Source organism: Muscardinus avellanarius (genome assembly GCF_963383645.1).
Source record: "Muscardinus avellanarius genome assembly, chromosome: 14".
NCBI lineage: Eukaryota > Metazoa > Chordata > Mammalia > Rodentia > Gliridae > Muscardinus > Muscardinus avellanarius.
In genome coordinates, this window is record NC_137800.1 from 21,344,257 (window position 1) to 21,366,230 (window position 21,974).

Consider the following 21,974-nt stretch of genomic DNA (forward strand, 5'->3'; position numbering starts at 1 on the left):
TATGAACCTTGTTAAAATAACTCTTATCTTCTTAGTCATTCTTTCTCCACTGAATTAATTGCCTTCACCCAAGGCCCTTGGCTTTATCAGAGTCACAACCTGGAATTTGTCCTACTCATTACTGAGTGGCCGTTTGTTCAGTTATGTGACCCATGTCTTTATTTCCTTATGACGGCTACCATGTTGTATAAAATCTACTTTAAATTAAGTTTTGTCCTTTCTTTTTGATGTTCTTTCTCATGTCAATTCAATTTTCAGACTCAGTAGAACATTCTTAAGGGGATAGCTATAAATTTGCCTCTCCTACATATGTGCGATTATATGAATTATGAACAGTTGTTTTGGGATTTCTGTTTTGTAGCTAGGCTTTCAGACAGTTGCCATGCTTGAAAGATAGCTATAATACAGAATGTATTTTCTTCATTCCAATAATGAGGACAAAAGGGGCAAATTTATCACAATCACTCAACTTTCCAAACACAACTTTACATTCACCTACCATCAATATATATATCCAAAAATGACTCATTACTTTATTTACAAGTAATGAATTATTTATAATAAAGTACATTTATTATCCGTCTACACCTAAATAAGTTTCATAAAATTTCACCTCCTAAACAAGATTCTACGGTTTTATTTATATAAGATTCCATGACTTAAGTGTAGTTTGAAATTATCTAAAGTAAATCAAGCAGTCTGTTCTGATTCCAAACCATATCATCAAGGCTAATCTAGGATTTAGAGTGCTATACACTAAATAAATTATATTTTGGCATTACTCTTTTGAAGCTGGACTAATTGAACTATCATTTTAATTGTAAGGTATTTTATACTGTAACAAAATTAACAAGATATCAATGTCTCATCACTATGAATTAAAAATACTAATATACTCTGGCAATAAATACTCTAGCATATTATAAAACACATTAATTTTTTTTGGTGGTACTGGGGATGAAACCCTTCTACCTCTGGGCTACACTCCCACACTATTTTATATTTTTTATTTGGAAGCAACGTCTCTTAAGACAGAGAGGCTGGCTTTGAACCTGCGCGATCCTCCTGTCTCCACCTCCCAAGCGCGGGGATTACAACTGTGCACCACCACGCCCGGTGAAACACATTAATTTTATATGAGACATATGTATGCATATACAATTTGTTTTACAAAGGACCTACATATGTACCAAAAACTAATACGACCTAAATAATAAGTTTCCAGTAAAAATTAGAGTAGCAAAATAAAGAAGATAATTTGTAATAGTACCACTAAAAATATTTTCCACCACTTGAACTAGAAAGGTGTTTTTTTAATGACATATATAAACTGGGCATGAGGGCGCAGCCACATAATCCCAGTACTTGGGAAGCAAAGGCAGAAGGATCATAGGCTTAAGGCCAGCACAAAGTAGTGTAGAAAGATCCTGTTTTAAAATAAAAAATTAAAAGGCCGGGCGTGGTGGCGCACGCTTGTAATCCCCGTGCTCGGGAGGCAGAGACAGGAGGATCGCGCAGGTTTGAAGCCAGCCGCCTGCCCTGGCTTAGGAGACCCTGTTTCCAAAATGAAAATGTAAAAATAGGTCTGGGAGTGTAGCCCGGAGGTAGAAGGGCTTCCAGGAACCCCAGTACCACCAAAAAATAAAAATAAATAAAATAAAATAAAATAAAAAATTAAATAGGGCTGAGGTATAGCTCAAAGATACGATGTCCCTGGATTCAATCCTCAGTAACACACACACACACACACACACACACACACACACACACACACACACACTTTAAATGGCATATGCATTTGAATAAAGAATGAGCACCAGAAATAGTAATAAGTACTGTATTATAACAATGAAGTTTGTATAACTCTTCCCACTTTAAAGGAATAGGTCTAATATAAATTTTCATTATTAAAGACAAATTAAGTTTAAGAACTTACATAAAAAATAGTGCAGGTAACTTCCCCATTTCCTTGAGCTTTTCAACAAGAAGTGGAAACGACTTTAACATGTTTACTGGAGGAGCATCTGAACAGGGGCTAAGATTTTTCAGTACCTTCCTGGCCTGCAGCAGCGAATAGAAAACATTTGCATCAACTTCTGTATGGTAAAGACAGGAATTGCTACTATTGGCTAAGATATTTTCATAGTTGTCCTAGTTAAGTTTATGTGGTTCTTTAAATTATTACTATCAAAATATAAAACTATGCTAAGAATCACCAAAGAAACATACAAATCAATACACTAGAAAACAAAAATTTGGCATAAACATATATGTGTGTGTATTTGTGTGTGTATGTTTATGTATATATATAAACACATTATATATAATTACATATAAACATATAATTTAACATGTAATTTTATAAGAAAACACAAATCTGTCAGGATTTTTCAGTAATTGATTATTCAGTAATTGGGTCATTATGGTGGATGGGGGAGTGGGAAAGCAGTTCTTTCCACGTCATAGAGGAAAATCACTCCCATATGCATTTTGAAGACTATTTTAATAATAGAACAACTAAATGAAAGTTTAAGTTAATTATGTTTCTGAATAGGAAAGCAAATTAAAGTATGGTGGAGGAAAAATCACACAAGAAAAGCCCAATATATATCATTTCTAAAAAAATCAGAAACATCAATCTGTGATAAACAAACTAAAAATATAAAAACCATCAACTTACGTACAACAGATATATGTATACTTAAAACATACATATACATACATACATATATATACATACATATATACATGTGATTATATATCATATATATATATATATATATATATATATATATATATATATATATATGATTCCAGGCTAGGATTTTAATGCCTAAATAGTTCCTACAATTTGGAATAAAAATTGCATAAGAAAAAAAATCTCAGACTAAAATAAAGAAGAAAAGTAAAAATTATTTTCAGTTACTATGAGTTCAGCACCTGCTACCAAGGCAACAAGAATATGTAAGGATGCTGATGGCTCTGTTCTTATCTTTTATTATAACCAAGAGGATCCAGTAGCCTCTAATTCATGTTTTAAGAAACAAAGAATAAAAAAGCCAAATTCTTCTCTTTTTATTCTATCTCAGAAGAGTAGACTTCATGTTCAACTTAAAATTCTAAAATGAAAACTGAAAACTAAGAAAAAAGAGAAAATAGAATTAATTAAATGATACAACTAAGAAAATAAGACAAATAAGAAAATAAGCCAGGAATGTGTGAAATTTACCTTCTCTACTTTGCCATTTTTTATCCAATTTGTTAATTCTTCCTTTAAGCTCTCTTCATATTTTCTAGCATCCAACTTCTTAATAACTAATTTATTTTTAAAATGAATAAAGTTTTCTGGACACAGTTTCTGGAAAACAAATACCACCAAGTTATTTGAAATCATGCCAAGAAAAATGAAACAGATTTCTCAATTATCTATCTTTTTAGCAGCATGAGGAGCTCTTGAAGGTAGAAATAAATGAACTTCTCTTTAACTCCCCCACTGCTTCTAATACATAAAACTACTCGGATGCACGAACCCTTCAAAGAAAAGATGCAGAGCAACAAAGTCAGAGATGACAACGAACAACCATTAGGAAAGAAAGAAAGGAAGGGAGGAAAAAGGAAAAGGAAACAAGTATGGTAGAAGAAAACAGAGGATTAAAATCCAAGTGGAAACTGAAATATTATGGGACCACCAAAGCCAAAAGAAGGATTTACAGGAACTAAGATAAAATACCACTCAAACTCCATTAAAATAAAACACAAAATATAAGTCAGAAGAATGTAGGAGAAGGGGCATTTTGAGAAAGGTCCACTAGTTATTTTATTTTTTGCGGTACCAGGGATGGAACCCAGGGGTGTTCTACCTCAGAGCTACACCCAAGCCCTATTTTTTAATTTTTTACCTTGAAAGAAGATCTCACTAAATTGTAGAAAGCCTTACTAAGTAGCTGAACTGAACTGTCCATGAACCTTGATCCTCCTGTCTCAGGCTCCCAAGTACTGGAATTACAACCATGCCCAGGTTCCACTAGTTATTTTATTTATTTTATTTATTTATTTATTTATTTATTTATTTATTTATTTATTTATTTATTTATTTTTGGTGGTACTGGGGTTTCTGGAAGCCCTTCTACCTCCGGGCTACACTCCCAGACCTATTTTTTACATTTTCATTTTGGAAACAGGGTCTCCTAAGCCAGCGCGCGGCTGGCTTTGAACCCGCATGATCCTCCTGTCTCTGCCTCCCAAGCGCGGGGATTACAAGCGTGCGCCACCACACCCGGCTCCACTAGTTATTTTAAAAGATCAAATACGAGTGGTAAGAAAACGTAAGTTTGTCCTTCTGACAGCAATATCACCATCTTCTATCATAGCATTAATTTCCTTATTACCTGGGCCTGGGGCCAGCTTTCCCAGACTTGAAGCATAGTGTCATAGAGCTGTATGCTTTCTCGAGGTGAAAGGGCAAGGTCAGAAGGAAATCCGTACCTTTCAATCTGTATTTAAAATAAAATTGAAATTATTAATATTCTTTTTAATTTAGCTCTTGTCTAATTCTTTGCCTCATAGCTACCATTAGGAACCCAAAGACATTGAAAAGATTTAAACTAAAATGTTCAATTTTTGATAAATACTAAATTCTAATAAAATACTATTCGAGAGTGTTCCTTAATCACTAAAGTAGAAAAAAATAGTTCACCAAAAAATATTTATTTCCTAAGACCTTTCAAATAGGCTAATTTTCCATGGTGTTTTTTTTTTTTTTTTTTTTTTTTTTTGCTATAGCAGCCTATTGAATGAACTATTATAGTACTCCCCATAAAAAGAAAGGAGTAATTTTATGTGTTCTGTGAAATAGGAATCTTTGAAATGTCTTGTTACAAATGTTAAATCTCAAAGAATCAACTATTACATGCAGATTTCTCCTTAGCAGCATGACAAGCTCTTGAAGGTAGAGACAGATGAGCGTCTTTAACTCCCCCACAGCTTCTAAACATTAAAACTATTAATAATTTGACAATAGGCCACTCATGTTAGAGCCATTAGAAGACCTTAAAATTCAGGTTTGGACATGCTGGGTTAAAGAAACTGCCCTAAACACAACACAGCTAAAAAAGGAAATGGAGATGATACTTGATAGAGTGGAAAGTGCAGAAGAGCTTGAGTCAGAAGACCTAGCTCTAATTCTACTTTGGAATGCTAGCTCCTTAGCCTTAAGGTAGAGTGGAAATACTTCTACCTCCACTTACAGACTGCGATTAAAAATTAATATATATAATCATTTTTCCTTAAACTTTTTAAATTACGGGATACAAAAAATTGCATGAACTAATCACTTAATATCTATAAATTTGAGCATCTAAATTGGCTAAATAGTAAAAACTGAATTATGCCCAAATCCTAAATAAACATTATTTTTGGAATGTTAGCAACTTGTTCTCTTATTATTATTTGAGAGTGGTTACTTATACCATTTAACTAAAGTAAAGCATAAAATAAATCCAAGAATTACAACAAGTTTAAAACTATAGATCTTCTATTTTTGATTACTAAAATACTCATTATTTCATAAGTCTCAGCCTTTTATAGAAAGTTAAGTTTCCAAAGTGGAGAATAATTCATTAATTCTGCCTCAGCCATCAATTTGTTGTAAGATTTAAATTAGACTTATTTTTAATTCTCACAACAAACTGATAGTACAGGTAGAAATATATGTATATATAATATGTATTATATATGTGCATATAAAAAACATACTTATGCAAAATTACCGGCACATGATTGGTACTTCCACAATCATTGTGACTATAATTATCTTATAATTATCAGCTTATATGTCTTAACATTTTTAATCAACAATTCTAAGGCTGAAAGCTGAGTATTCAATTTAGTCATTCTCCATTACGCAGTAAGGAATGAAACACCCAGCCTAGGTAGACAATGAAGAGAAATATAAGGTCACACATTTGTACCATCTTTTATTTATAAACACAATAGTGTTATCCCATGATGCTATTTGGCAAGCCACTTTGTCCCTTGTGCCATGGGTAATGGTAAGCATTGATCCACACTGACTGGCAAGAGACAACAGTTCTTTCAAGGACTTCCTGGGGCTGACAGCTCTCCAGAAGTCAGCAGCTGCCTCTGTGTGGCACGATAACTGGTGGCAAAGGCCGGGCAACACTGCCCTTAGCCAGACACAAGCCTTATATGGATTGAGGGCAATCCCTCACTGTGCTTGGATAAAAGCCCAGTCACTTGTCTTGCCCCATCCTTTCTTTTCTGAAATCATTTTCCTGATACAGCTGTAGAGGAAAGAACCAAGGTAAATGGTTCCACCCTTCATGTGGCCACATTTATTATGTTTTTTTTTCTTGCCACACAGTTCTTTCATATTAATCTGAAGTATGCTACACAGTTTAGGAACTGCTTACTCGTTTGGAAAGTCTACTTATTTTTTTAAGCATTGATGCTTTTTCTATACACATGCTATACATACAGCATGGATATATAATAGTGCCCATAAGAATGTGTGTTTAATAATACCCGAGCTTCTTTATTTATTTACTCTGCATTTTCCCTACAGGAGTTTTGAAGTTTTAAGAAAACACAACAGTGTGACCTTTGCAAAAGTCATATGGGGTCACAGCACGCTGTAGCAGTTTGCTTGCTTTCCAGTTACTCCATTAATAGCTACTGAGAATAGAGGGAAAACACTTGGACCAAAATGGCAATTTCAGCAAATACTCCAAGCCACTTGCTGCTGCTTAAGGATAATATGCCTTAAATCACCTTCTACAAAATAATTTTGTAAAGCACTGTGCTATTCTAAAATCCCAGATAATGATGAAAATCTCAGATAATATCTGGATACCAGAAAAGAAGGATAGAAATAAGGAAGAGAATGAGGAAGGAAGAGAAGGAGTGAGGAAGAATGGGAGGAAGAAATAAAGAAAAGAGAAAGAGAGGGAGGGAAGGAGGGCCTGTTATTACTTCTGTCTGGGTTATCATCTATATTCTAGGTTTGGAGTGTGAGTTACTTCAGAGAAATTTTGTCTATATGTTAGTCTCGTTTAGAATACTAGTTGGGTCACGGACACAAAGAAAAAAAGCTTCCTTCGTAACATCCTATTAGAAAATTACCATCACTCAGCTGCATTTGCTTGCTTTTGGAAAACATTTTTCATAGCCTAAAAGTTATAAAGTGACTCTCATTCACTCATGTATTGTTTGGCAGAACCTTCAGAAGAGAGTTGTGGAGTCAATCTACGTAGGGTCACATCCTGACCCCCTCCTTTACCTAGTGGTTCAACATTGAGTTGGTTGGTTAAGTTCTCTATGCTGCCTCTTCCTCATTTGTCAAATAAGGCAATAATAAAATATCTATCACACAATTGTTGTTGATGCTTAAAAGAGGTGAAATATCTAAAATTTTAAGGATAGAAAGCTTGTGCTCAAGTTTGCTTGCCTTTCTTTATTTAGCATAGATTTATCAACTACCTTTCATACACATAGCAGTTTGTTAGAAATTCTATGGACATAATGTTTGTCTTCTAGAAGTTATTATACAAGCATAAATAATGCATGAACATAAACAACTTTGTGTGAGCTAAGGTTAGTTGGTGTCATATTAGAAACACAAACAAAAAAAGTATTAAAAAAAAGTATGAGAGACAATTACATCAAGCTAAAGGAATCACAGAGGAATTCTAAAAACGTATCACGTTGGAAGATCCATGAAAAATAAACAAGATCTGGACAGCTGGCATGTGGCACCTAGGGTGGTGACATATCCTAGGAACAATATTGACCATGGGCACTTCCAGATAAGATTCATCCTATTAGTGAGTGGAACTGGGACAAGGTCATAGAGAGTTTGATTGGCAAGCTACACAGCGATTCCTTTAGCCCATTCCACAGGGAAGTCATTAAAGTCTTGGAAAGATCAGAATTATGTACAAGGAGGCTTAATGTGATAGCAGAATGTAGGATACAGTTAACTTTTCAAGTTTCAGGAAGAAGACAAACTAGTGACAAATTATCACTTTAACAAGCAATAGGAGTTTAAGTGGACCATTCATGGGATAGGATGAGAAAGGAAAAGAAATATGCATGAAAAACTTGAGAAATCATTTCCCACTCACACTCCAATATACCAGCTGAAATCCTTTTAAGGTCTTGGTAGCTCATTGGTTCACTACCAAAAATCATGTGATTCTTATGTTAGCAAGAACTGTCTTTTCCTTGGTAGACTTAGCTCATAGTGTTCAGATTCTCATAAGTACCATGGGATGTCCACACAGAGTCATAGCTGCACTGAGAGAAAAGTTGGTATCAGGCAGGAGACAGATAGACATGGATACTAGGAAGGAAAATAGACAAAAATAATGTCCAAGAGTAAATATAATTAACAACAAAAATTTCAGGTTACAAATTATAGTTGTTTTTTAATACTTGTGCATCCAGATACCACCGAGGAACCAATGGAACTAGAAAGAAGAACATTCTTGTTATTCTTAAAGTCAAGGTTGAAAAGTAGTCTTTAATTTTGGTAAATATCAATTAGATAATTTTTCAATTATATACAAATAATTTATATTACTCATCACCAATATGGCAAAAGTATTACTTACATGATCTGTGGTTAGTGCAGCACATGGATGAAAATGATCAAAATTAATGTCATCATTTTTTACTGAACATAGATACTTCTCTAAATCATTGTATCTCTCTCCATAGAGCACTAAAAGTGAAGAGCAAGACTTTTCAAATTAATGGAAATGTGATGACTTGAAGACTTTTAAAGTCAAAGGTAAAAACTGTATGATTATATCAAACGTACCAAGTCTGACTTTATATGATTGTTTTATTCGCAAATAATCTTTGGGAGAATTGGCACGATGGCCAACATTTTTGGGGGAAGCAATTCTTCTTTCCATTGTACTGTCTTCTTGTTTCCAGTACAGTTTTACTGATTGCAGCCACCTTAAAAATAAATTATATATTAGTTAAGCATAAAATGGGAGCACTTTCCATGAAATTAACTGGTTTAAGTGAAGAAAATTGCATAGGCCTTAAAAACTGTACTGAAGGAATCACCTCTAGTGACAAAATACCTGAGAATGAATCCTCCTATCAATACCCATAACTCCTGGTTGAATCACTTAACTTTTCTACATCTAATTTTATGCATTTTAAAATAGTAGTAGTGCCGGGCGTGGTGGCGCACGCTTGTAATCCCAGCATTCAGGAGGCAGAGACCAGAGGATCGCAGTTTGCAGACAGCCTCAGCTACTTAGGCCCTCTGCAACTCAGTGAGACCCGGTTTCAAAATAAAAAATTAAAAATATAGGGCAGGAGGTGTAGCTCGGAGGTCGAATGCCCCTGGGTTCCATCTCCAGACCCGCAAAAAATAAATTAATTAATTAATAAAATAAAATAGAATAAAATAGTAGTAGTAGTAGTAATATAGTACTATTATCTAATAATAAAGATGATGAAAATATTAGTAAATCACAAGTTTCTGGTATTCAAAGTTAATTAATATATGCAAAGTGCTTATAGAGCAGCACCTGGAAATAGGAATCACTATCTCATAATTGTTATTAGTAGGCAAAAATTGAGTCCAAATGATCTGCAGCTTTCAACTAATAAAACTTTGTTATTATTCTAAAATTTTGCATAACATAGGCAAATAGATCCCAAGGTCCATGGCTATGTCTCATTGTATCATTTTGAGTTTTGTGGTAAAGGACAAAAATAAAGAAATATATCTCTATCATTTCTTATTAACATTTATTTTTGTAATTATGAGGGTAAATTTCCTACTCGTTTGCAAATCTGCCCAGGAGTCCTTATTTTTTTGTTGTTGTTTTTATTAGAGTAAAGTGTCTTGCTATTACGGACATTGTCCTGAAGATCCAGAGATAAGCTTACTAGTAGCGATAAACTACTAGTTAGGAAGTTGTGAAATTTATCATAACCTATACAGAAAGTCTATAATTTAAATTTTTGAAATAGGTAAGCATCATTCTGTCCAAACTGGAACCCAATCCTTACTCAGTGAGATGCTCAGGGTTACTTATGGTCGCTGAAAGAGCCAGAAAGGGACATCGGATCATGACAAGGATATGCTCCCAGACCTCTGCTCCGATTTCTCCACCAAGACAATGGATCTATTAAGGAAAATATTTTTTCAATTGAAAATTGATTTAAAAATCAACCAATGATAATTTTTAAAAATTAATTCTTGAAATCATCTGCATATTTTCCAGTTATCTTTGATTGACCATGCCAAGTTTAGCTAAACATTTGGAAAATCCATGCAACAGCAAATCATGTCCCCTGAACTTTCCTCAGTCTTCATAACCAACCCACCAACAATTCTTCTTTATTTTACTTTCAAAGCTTTCTTTCAAACTTAGGCATTTCTCTCCATACCAACTGTGAACCGAGTCACCACCCCATCTTAGCTGCATTACTCCTGTATCCTCCTGAGCACTGTCATAGCTTCCCTTCTTGTCTCTTACAGTTGCCACATCACAGCCAAAATGATATATTTGAAAGATAAACTAGATCTGAACAGGCCCCTATAAATTCCCTTTATAAAGCCTTTCCATTACCCGTGGAACAAAATATAAACTTCTTAATAGGGTATATAATGCCTGGCATAACTAGGCTATTGTTACCTCTCTTCCTTCATCTCTGCTACCTGTATTCCTTCATCTTTGCTTTGACCCATGCATATTGGCCTTTTGTTTGTTCCTTGAGCTCATCCATCCTACCCAAGACCTTTCACATTGTTCTCATTGCTTAAAATACTCTTACTGACCAAATTTTAAAACAACAAATACTCTTACTTCCTCTCATTCAACCTATAGAGTTCAGCATAATGTCCCTTCTTAAAAAGACTTTTCTGACCACCCACTCCAAAGTCATCCTCCTACTACCACCTTGCCATTGTTGTAGTCCTGATAACTCCTCTCTTCAAACTAGGTACCAATGTGGGCATTCAGTACTTACTTGTTTAATTTCCCTTTTTCAATTAAGTTGTAGCCTTAGACCTGCCTATTCCTAGCATTGACTCAATGCATGGAACAAAAGAGGTACTCCTTGAGTATTTACTGAATAAATGGTGGATAACCTTTTTTTGGTGCTGGGGAATTGAACCCAAGGACATTCTATCTCTAAGCTACACCCCTAGCCCCCTTGCTTTTTTTTTTTTTAAACAAAAGCAGGATCTCTCATAAGTTTGCTAAGGTTCTCACTAAGTTGCTGAGGCTGGCTTCAAATCTACAATCCTTCTGTTTTAGTCTCCCAAGTATTGGGATTACAGGAATGTACTACCATGCCCAGCTAAATAGATGTATTTTGACTGAATAAAGCAAATTAAACTAGATACAGGAAAGACTGTCAACTATACTATTAATTAAAAAGGATTAATTATGCATCTGCCAATCAACTGAAAAAGGCTTATGCATACACAATTAAATATGCAGATCTGGTATGTATATTTAATATATATTTAGATATGTATGTGTGCATATGTATATATTTAAAGATATTAATATACACTTACAGAAAGACATATATACATATATTTTTTCACTGCCCATTTTTCTTTGTCCTGGTCAGATGCCATACCATTCTGCCTAATATTAACCTTATACCTGTACCAGACAGCATTTTTTCCAGACTCAGCCAGATTAGATGTTAGGCTTCAAAGCCTTTTCATTTTGCCATTATATAAAATTGGGAAAATGAGACATCAATGTTATAGTACTTCAAAGTTTTGAGATTAGGTTCCAATTTAAGGTTCTAAGGTGCATAGACAATTTTTTTCAAAGCCCTCAGGATGGAATTTATACAGATTATCCCAAAGTAAGTACAATAAATCAGTATCACATAAATTAAAAACACAGCCTTTTGGTAATTCCAAGTTTATAAAAAGGAAAAGGTAAGTTCTAGATGAGTTTATCTTTTTCACCCTTTCAAATGAAAATTACTTGGAGCAAAATAATATATCTTTTTATAATGTTTTGATCTGTTTGAATAATATCTAATGATGCTGCTATGATATAAATTTGTTAAATCCCTTCCACTCAATCATATAAATTGCATTGTTTCCTTCCTGCTCTCTCTGACTTCTAAGTACTACCTCAAAAGATCTTCCATGTTCTCTGGTTCCACAGAATTTGGCCCACAGAGAGCCAAGGCAGCAGATCAGAGGAGAATGATGTTGAGATCATTGTTCCATTGGCTCCCTTTGTCCAAGGTCACCTTGAGCCTGCTACATCCCTCAACCAATGGGACCAACTCAATCAAAATTTGCTTTTAAGTGTGAGTGAATACTTCCCAACCTTTTCCCTACAAATCCAGGTGTAAGCTGAGCACACTTGTAATCCCCGTGCTTGGGAGGCAGAAACAGGAGGATCGCACAGGTTCGAAGCCAGACACTCTGGCTTAAGAGACCCTGTTTTCAAATAAGAAATATAAAATAGGTCTAGGAATGTATCCTGGAGGGAGACGGGTTTCCAGGAACCCCAGTACCACAAATAAATAAATAAATAATAAATAAATAAATAAATAAATAAATAAATAAATAGATAGGTAAGCTACAACCTCTGGGTTACTGCACCAACCATTATGGATTCCCACACTCACACCTTGGACAAATATCCTTCTTGAATTGTGTTTGGAGTGTGTCTTTTTTTTCTATTGGTTGATAAAAATAATTTAGTTCCTTGACATTATTGGTAGAGCCCAACATTCTATGCTTTAGAGATCAAAGATTGAGTTTTGAAATCTGCATCCAGGTTAATTTATGCTTCGATGGTTTAATTCTATGCCATTCCTTTGGTACCACAGCCTCCAATGACAGGTTTCTCTTACATGCAGCTCTCTGGAAGGTGCACCAATATACCCTACTGAGGAAAAGGAGCCAAAGGAGTAATTGAGACTTACTGGGGAAAATGTTTGGAAGAAAGTGCTCTTCCAATCTGAACTCAATCCAAAGAGACAGAGGGCATGAAACACCACAAATCCTCACTATAGTACTTATGTACACTGGGAAGTCAGCCCAGAGAAATAATACCACACCTACCTCATCAAATATAACATATCTGATCCTTTTTACCCAATTTTGGCGATGAGGAGATAGCAGCAGAATTTCAAAGCAGGCAGGTACTGTAACAAGCACCTAAAAATAGTAAGATTTTTATAAGCTTTGGGGCAGCTCTTATATACAGGCATAGTTAAAACATTATATAAGATAGGCTTAGGAGTCCTAGATGTACATAATAAAATTTGGGATAGAACATTACTTCTGAGAATTAGTTTCAATGAAGTTGTACTGCATTAGTTTGAACCATATGAAATGTCAACTTTTGTACATCAAAATGTCAAATCAGATGTGAAATTTAAATTCTTGCATGTGAACGTTCATAGATTAAATACAGAAACTGCTCGTTGTCACAGGCTTTATTCTTTAAAACCGAACCCTGACATAGTCTAGGTTGGAAAATGTTTACTAAGAATCCACAACAAGGGAAGCAGGACTGAGCAGAGGGAGAGGTTGGGCTACCAAGCACACGGATGGAACCTGTCAACCTGACTTGCAATTTTGGAAGAATATTTCCTGTCCTAATTGTTTCACCTCAAACCAAATTAACCCATTGGAGGCAGAACTGGAGATGTCTTTTTTTTACAAAAGTACAGATTCCTTGAAAGGCAATCTGGAAGGCACATCTCCATGTCTACTACACAATTTTCTATGATCACATGTTCAATTTCTGTTTAATGGTAATCATTGATCGATAAGTTCAATAAAGAAGAAAATTATCTATGACTTAACTAACTCCAGGTATACCCTCCACAGTCTAAAAATCCTAAAATTCTACTGAGTATACTAAAAGGACTCATAGAAACTGTTGTTTCTTTATTTCTATAACTTGTAGAGTTCTTTGGATGATTTGAATCCATTTATAAACCACCATAGTGTAATGAACTATAATTGAAATCTGAAATCACAATTCAAATGTCCTTAAAGAAAGGTGAGTTCTATTTTGTATTTTTGGGAATGTAACAAAGTTGAATTTTTTCCAAAGCTATTTTCTATTTCACAAATGCAAGAAATTTATGTTCAGAAGCCCTTGTGGAGATGCTGTATTTCTACTCAAAGAGATATATAAGTATTGTTTGATAATTTTACATCAAGTTTATTAATTAATGCTACCTGACAGTTCAGAGCATCTCGACGATAATCCCTCGTAAAAACACCACACACAACTTCACCAGGTGGCATATTCTTGCTGTAACGACTATAAACAGTTGCTACGACTTGATTAACAAGAGCCTGATTGACAAAGAAAAACACCCATCAGTTAAATAATAAAACAAAGATAGGTGAAATCTCAGGGGACAACTCCAACTTTCCTAAAGTGTACCCTGCTATGAGTGAAGAAAGCTCAATAATCCATTCATTCTACCCCTCTTTCTAAATAGTAAATGTTAAAAGTGCTCTTTTTGAGATAGTTGCCTAAGCATGAGAACTTCAGTGATAAACTTCAACCTAAAGTAAAATGGAAAACAAAACAAAACAAAAAAAAGACAATACCTAAAAAAATAAGAAATGTTGCCCAAACAGCAGGAAAAAAATACATGAAGAGCATAATACTTAGATGACCAAGACTGAGAGAGAAACTGTACATCTAACATAAAAGGTAGGTCAAGCCCGGCGTGGTGGCGCACGCTTGTAATCCCCACGCTTGGGAGGCGGAGACAGGAGGATCGCGCAGGTTCGAAGCCAGCCGCGCTGGCTTAAGAGACCCTGTTTCCAAATAAAAAAGTATAAAATAGGTCTGGTAGTGTATCCCAGAGGTAGAAGGGCTTCCATGGACCCCAGTACCAACAAAACAAAAACAAAAACAGGAAAAAAAAAAAGGTAGGTCAAGGGAGGAAGAGCCAAGGTGAACTTCTGTCTCATGTTTAGAAATTTTTCCTAATATCTAAAATTTAAATGTACATGTACATGTAAATAAGTAGAACCTTGTTCAGGATCAAGTAGGTACCCTGGCCAGAAAAATCTTCAAACTTCTAACATCTATTTCACCCCTTATGTCCAAAAATTTAGAATTCCATAGAGATTAAAATATAAATTTTTATTTATTTATTTATTTATTTATTTATTTATTGGCTTTGAACCTGGGAGACCTCCTGTCTCCGCCTCCCAAGTGCGGGGATTACAAGGGTGCACCACCACGCCTGGCCCGTAAATTTTTATAATATAACCATTAAGACATTAGGAAGCAGCTGGATGTGGTGGTACATGCCTGTAATCTCAGTACTTTGGAGGCTGAGAAAGGAGGATCATAGTTCAAGGACAGTCTGAGCAACATACCCAGACTCTCAGCAACCTAGCAAGACCCTGTTTCAAAATAAAAAATAAAAAGGGCTAGGGATGTATCTCAGAAGCCCTGAGTTCAATCCCCTGTACCACACACACACACACACACACACACACACACACACACACACACATTAGGAAGTTATATTTTCATATATCCAAGTACATATACAAAATCCAAATAAAATTATTGATAGTTCTGATTATTCAAGTATTTTAATATTATCATTAAATAGTCACAATGAAGTGTCAAATGAAAGTAGTATCATTATTATTTATGTCAGAAAATACGTAATGTTTCTTTTACAAATGTGTGACTTTTTTTGTGGGTTTGGGGATGGAACCCAGAGACATTCAACCTCTGAGCTACACCCCCTGCCCTATTTTATAATCTTTATTTTGAAAAAGGGTCTCACTAAGTTGCAGAGGGCCTCACTAAGTAGCTGAGGCTGTCCGCAAACCGCGATCCTCCAGTCTTAGCCTCCTGAATGCTGGGATTACAAGCATGCACCACCATGCCTGGCTCAAGCATGCGATTAATTAATTAAATGACACTTCTCTTCCAAAAGAAAAAGTGGGCAAATCCATCTACAAGTTGTTTATAAATAAATGTCAGTGCCCCTAAATCATACATAAAAGTGCCCAAGTCACAAGTCACACAAATGTTAGTCTAAATATGAGATAGTAGTTTTTACCTATCAGTAAGATAAGAAAATGAACTCTATCATATACTACTAGTGGGAGTAAAAATGAATTTAAACTTTTAGAATAGTAATTTGGCAATATGTGCTGTGTCTAACTTAACAATTCCACTTCCAATAATCTTAACTTTTTCATCATATATTTTATTAATTTTCTGCAATAATCACGTATTGCTTTTACTGACCACAAAACACCCAACATGACACATTTTTCTAGAAAGTAAAATGTAGTCTAAATTCTCACTTTTAGTCTGTAAAACTAGTCTCATAAATTTGACTTTCTTTTCGTTGTTGTTGTTGTTGTTGTTGTTGTGCTGAGGATTGAACCCAAGGGCATTCTCCCTCTGAGATATAACCCCAGCTCTATTTTTTATTCTTAATCTTGAAGCAGGGTCTCACTAAGTTTTGGAGGGCCTTACTAAGTAGCTGAGGCTGGCCGAGAACCGTGATCCTCCGGTCTCATCCTCCCAAGGACTGGGATTACAAGCGTCTGTCACCATGCCCCGCCTTAAATTTCACTTTCTTAAGAGTAACCAGATTACATACAAACAGTTATAAATGAGAAAATGTAAACTTATATTTCCCATAAATCAAATTTCCTCCCATTTGACAAAAAATTTTTGGCTTTTAAATTCAAATTTAAGTGTCAGTAGAAATCAAGAAAATTTAGTAAAACAGCCTAGCTGGAGAAACAGGCTGGTGCCTAATGATCAGAGATATTTCATGAACTCTTCAGAGGTATCACTAGTCCTCAAGCTACTCAACATTGCCTAGTGTAGGTGTTCTTTCCATCAATGCATTACGTCTAATATCTAAATTTTGCAAGTGTTTTTTTTTTCTTAAAATGTTCTAAGGGACATATGTTATTTTAGCCTCTAAAACTGAAATGAGAAAATACAAGTTAAAAAATACAATGAACTGGATCTTCCAGTTGCCCATGCATAATATTTTTAAAACAAAAGATTCAGAAACAAAGGAGAATAGTGTATCCACTTGAGTGCTACCTTTGTTGGTGCAACGTACACGACCACCCCGTCATCGCTCTCCTTCAGCACTCTCTCCATGCAGTAGTAGGAAATGTAGGTTTTGCCTGAAGATGTCGGGGCCACAATCACAGCTGACTCATATTTATCCACAACATCCAAGAGCTCCCGCTGCAGGGTTCAGAGCACAAGTTGTGTCGATGATACGAACAGCATGTACCAAAACAAACACATTAATACATTTCCAGTATGGTTTTCTGAACCTCAATAAGTGGGTGTTGCAAACATACAGAAGAAGCAAAAGGAAAATCTAAAGCACCATGTCATTCTTGCAGAAGATAAATTTTAATGCTTTTGAGTATCTGAAAGGTGAGTTGGGTTTGTGATAAGTGGAGAGTGAGTCTGAATAAAATGGCTTGTTTCTGGGAAGATCTTTTTTCATAGTTACTCATTTGTCATTGAGTTAGTGCAGATTAACTTTGAGAAATAGAGGTCTAAGAAGTAGCCGTTATGTGTTTTGTGATGATGGAAATAAGACTAAGGAGGAGAAACAGGAAAAATTCTTCAATTTACTGCTTATCTTCTATTTTCTATATAGAAGTATACCAGATATCTCCTTTAAAGGGCAGGTCCTTCATCTTTTCATCCTATGTTTCTATTCATCAAAATGATGACTTGTCATAGAAACTGTAAGGCCCCATGAAGTGCAGAAAATAGAGAAAATCCCAAATCCCAACCTGTTCACATGGGTCCTCTCCTAGCCACCTCTCAGACTGAAGTGGGTATCAGAACAATTACAGTGTGCATGGAATTAATAAAAAAGCATTTGGAGAGCCTGCATACTAACCTGAAATGAGGGTACAGCCCTAATGCTCATAGAAAGGCAATACACAATGTTTAAGATACATCTCCATTGTCAACAGAAGACAAACTCTATAATCTAGTTTGATACGCTTTTAGTGTCCCTACTCACTCACCTACCCAAGAATCATTTTTTTCAAAGCTTGCTTCCTAGGGTGGCAGTACTGAAAGATGTTGTAACATTTAAGAGGTGGTCCTAGTAGAAAACCCTTAGATCACTGGGGTGTGCCCTCAGAAGCTAGTTCTTATGAGACTTCTTGGTAGTTCTCAAGAGAAGGATGTTATAAAGAGCTTGAACGCAGCCCAACCTCACTCAGCTCTCTACCTGTGATCCTCCTGTCTCAGCCCCCCAGGTCCTGGGATTAGAAGCATGCACGACCACACTCATCTATTAAGTAAAAATTTACTTTCTTTAAATGAGAAAATAATATATATTTAGTATTTTAAATAATGAAAAGTATTAATAACATGACTCAATATTAAGACATCTGTGCCAAATAGAATATAGAGAGCCACAATAATGGGCAACTTCTGCATTCATATGTAATAATAAATACAAGTATTTTTTTCATTCACATTATCACCTGCCATGTGTCAGGAATAAAATCCTGGACCCTCGGATCTGCATCTTTTCTTTCCTCTCGTATCAAGTAATGGCCCATGTATTGTAGTTGAAACCGAGCTGGTCCCATTCCAACTGAGTATTTCTTCTTCTTTTCGTTTTTGTCATCTATTGCATCCTATATCATTTTGAAAGACCATTTCAATTGATTTTAAATTACAACAGTATTTAAACTATTAAAACATTTATTACTGAGTTTCTTCTATGTGAAAAACACATTTTACCCCCTTCTAAATTGTATGAAGACATTACCACTTAAATCATCATCTTATTTCTGAATAAACTGGTAGACATCAACCTGATATATTTTTAAAAATTTAATTACATTATAGCTTTTATATGTTTTGCTAGAATTAAATATAAGGTTAATTTTAATAGTCAGTAGAAATTATTAATTTGTTAAATGCTGGCATTTAGTCCATTTGTTCAGGCCAGTATTTGTACAGAATTTCTAATGATAGATGACTTCAAGATTTGGCAATTGGATCACTAATAATGATAATAATTATAATATTTTAGTTAAAAAATCTAGGAAAGATAAGTGTAAGACACATTATATATACGTAATAATTGCTTATTAAATAAAACTTTAAAATATATTACCTGGGCTGGATATAAAGAAATTGCCAACTCATTAAATCCTAAATATTTGAGGCATCTGGTTATGAGTTGCTGATCTGATTCTTGCAAAAGTTCTGAATATTTTTCCATCAAGGAGTGGATCCTCTTCATCATTTGAACAGCTATATTTAAGTCTTTAGTGGTTTCATCTTGGTAAAAAAAAAAAATTGTTATAAAATCCACAGAAATAATATTTTTTTCTTACCCAAAATTAATCTTCTACCTATGAATCCTAGTTAAATTCACCATCTTACTTGGCATAATGAAGATTTGGTAGTAAAGAAGACTAAATAAAATAAAACTAAAGTTTAATTGCCAATACTTCTTATCCCCATGAACACCTATATTGGTGCTAGAAAAAAGAAAAATCCTGTAGTTTATGAAAGAAATAAGGTCATTAACACTGAACTTTTTAGAAGTCAATAGAGAGTAAGAAACGTTTTCTCCATCTATTATTTTCATGTTTCCTCTACTATGTTCAAAGAAAAATATTTATATGACTCTAAATACCTGGATACCTGGTAAAAACTTAGCAACATTTTTATCTCTGTTACTGACCACAGATAAGAGCTTGTAACCACTGGGTTCCTTCAGTTCAATCTATCTCTTCCAACTGCCTGATCCAGACGTTGATAATCCCTCTTCATTTCTTTATACTCATATACATCCTTTTAATCCTCACCTCTGCTAATCTTTTCATGCTTATCATAAGGTCTGTTTTGAGTCAACCTTTCTTCTAATCAACCTATTTTTTAGCTTATTTAACAAATACTATCAAACACCTACTAAATGTTATATAAGGCTACCAAAGAAATTTAATACAGATTTCTTACCCTTCCAGGAGCTTCCAGTTTACTTAGAAAGACTATGTGTAATACTTGACTGGTTCACATTGAGCAACAGAAACCACAGGTATTATATTAGCCTGATTATCTCATGAAAAGATATTGCACAAAATGAATTTATGAGATAGATAGAATTTAGGTAGACATAAAACAAGGATGCGGATATTTGTGACAAATACTACTATTGGCTCTCTACTCGACACGTGTCACCCCAAATTCTTCATTTGTTTCTCTGTATTATTGAAAGCTTCAATGTACCCAGGGAAAAGCCTACATTTACCAGAACCCTTATGATTAAATGTGGGCTTGTGAAAATTCTGGCTAATGATACCATGGCAAAAGTTGTTGATGGCTAGGAAGAACTCTATCAAAGAAAGACAAAGAGCTACAAAGAGAAGATTCTGTCTTCGTCCTTTCCTTTTAATATTTGCTAGAATGTAGTCATCTACAACTACAAGGCAACCTGAAGAATTGCCAAGGATAATGAAATTCAAAGCTGGAGAAGCCTGGGTAACTGGCAGCATTGTGGGGCTGCCTACATGTGAACCCCATCTAAATAATGAAATAACTAGTGCCTTCTTTAAGCCACGATTAGCTCTGATCTCTCTGAACAGCAGCCTTCTGCGAACTCTGTTTCATCATCTCGGTTGGGAAGAAAAATATATGCCAAGTTAAGTTTTATGCCTCTCATGGGGATAAAATACACAATGGAAAGCTGAATTTGCTAGAACAGATTGAAGGTAGTAGAATAAAAGTTTGAGGTGGGGAGAACCTGTGAGTAGTGTTTTAAATGGACTCCAGTATAAAATGTTTAAGACTGAAAAATAGATTAAGTTTGCTCATAAGAACTGTCATACTAGAGGTATTACAAAACACGGTGATTTCATCTGCCACCAAGTTACACATCCTTATGCAGTCCTGTTTCTCCCTCATATTCCTCCTTTATATCCCTTTTTCTTTCCTACTACCTGCTGTAAAAATTGTAAAGTAGAGCACATGGAATCCACAGCAATGGAAGAACTCAGCAATATTGATTTACCCAGAAAGAAAACAGTAATGCTTTGGGACTCAAAGAGTAAGTGATAAATTATCCCTGGGTGCCTCAACATGCTTTTTTTCCCCTTAGCCATTTTCAATACTTGAAAAAATAGTTGCTATTATTGTTGTTTGGGTATTTGTTTCCTTGTTTGTGTAGTGGGGATTGAAGATAACAGCATTCTACTTCTAAACTACACTCTCACTTTTTTATTTGGAAATAGGATCTCACTAAAGTTGCTGACAGCCTCACGAAGTTGCTGAGGCTGGCTTCGAACCTGTGATCATCCTGCCTCAGCCTCCCAAGTAACGGCATTATACCACCACACCTAACTGGCAAATTGTTATTTTTAAGCCTATGTTTGAATGTGTTTATGAACATGCTGTTTATTTGCTATGAAAACCATCTAAAATGTCATCGCTCATTAATAAAATTGAGGTAGTAATACATAAAATCAGATGTGTGTTATGTCTTATAACACAGATTTCCAATGAATAAATGACCACCTTCATCATTACATTTGTGTTAATTCACCATTCACCAAAATATAAAAACAGGATCACATACTTTCCACTTGACAATGTTCTTTCCACACTTTCAAGCAAACATTCAACCCTAACATTTCAGCTCGAACTTTCACCGAGTCACTTTTACACGATTTCAAAAAGTCTTCCAGGCTCTTTATTCCAGAATTTAAATTTTCTTTCATTTCTTTTTCAATAGAAAATGACAGAGCATTCCATTTTTGCTCTTCTTTCTGTTCTTCCTTAGCCAGTAACCTCTTCTTATTCTCTCTAGCAATTATTTCAGCCTTGGTCTCCTGTCCAAAAAGAAAGAAACAATAATATTGCAGCAATTGGCAATATCCCAAGATAATATTTCATGAGGGAGGTGATTTATTTAGG

The 21,974-nt window shown here is 34.9% G+C and overlaps 1 protein-coding gene across 1 annotated transcript in view; it reads right to left on the reverse strand.

The window, feature by feature from the left end:
* The window catches only part of LOC308273107 (putative ATP-dependent RNA helicase DDX60), a gene marked incomplete at both ends in the record, with an annotated part of 94,393 nt that overhangs the window by 36,092 nt on the left and 36,327 nt on the right, over positions 1-21,974 (reverse strand). The window contains 12 exons of the mRNA XM_080710224.1: positions 1,937-2,061; positions 3,230-3,358; positions 4,389-4,493; positions 8,631-8,740; positions 8,840-8,982; positions 10,057-10,172; positions 13,100-13,195; positions 14,231-14,350; positions 17,106-17,255; positions 18,530-18,685; positions 19,171-19,337; positions 21,637-21,889. Coding sequence (XP_080566350.1) covers positions 1,937-2,061; positions 3,230-3,358; positions 4,389-4,493; positions 8,631-8,740; positions 8,840-8,982; positions 10,057-10,172; positions 13,100-13,195; positions 14,231-14,350; positions 17,106-17,255; positions 18,530-18,685; positions 19,171-19,337; positions 21,637-21,889 — 1,670 coding nt within the window. The remainder of the gene's footprint in view (positions 1-1,936; positions 2,062-3,229; positions 3,359-4,388; positions 4,494-8,630; positions 8,741-8,839; positions 8,983-10,056; positions 10,173-13,099; positions 13,196-14,230; positions 14,351-17,105; positions 17,256-18,529; positions 18,686-19,170; positions 19,338-21,636; positions 21,890-21,974) is intronic.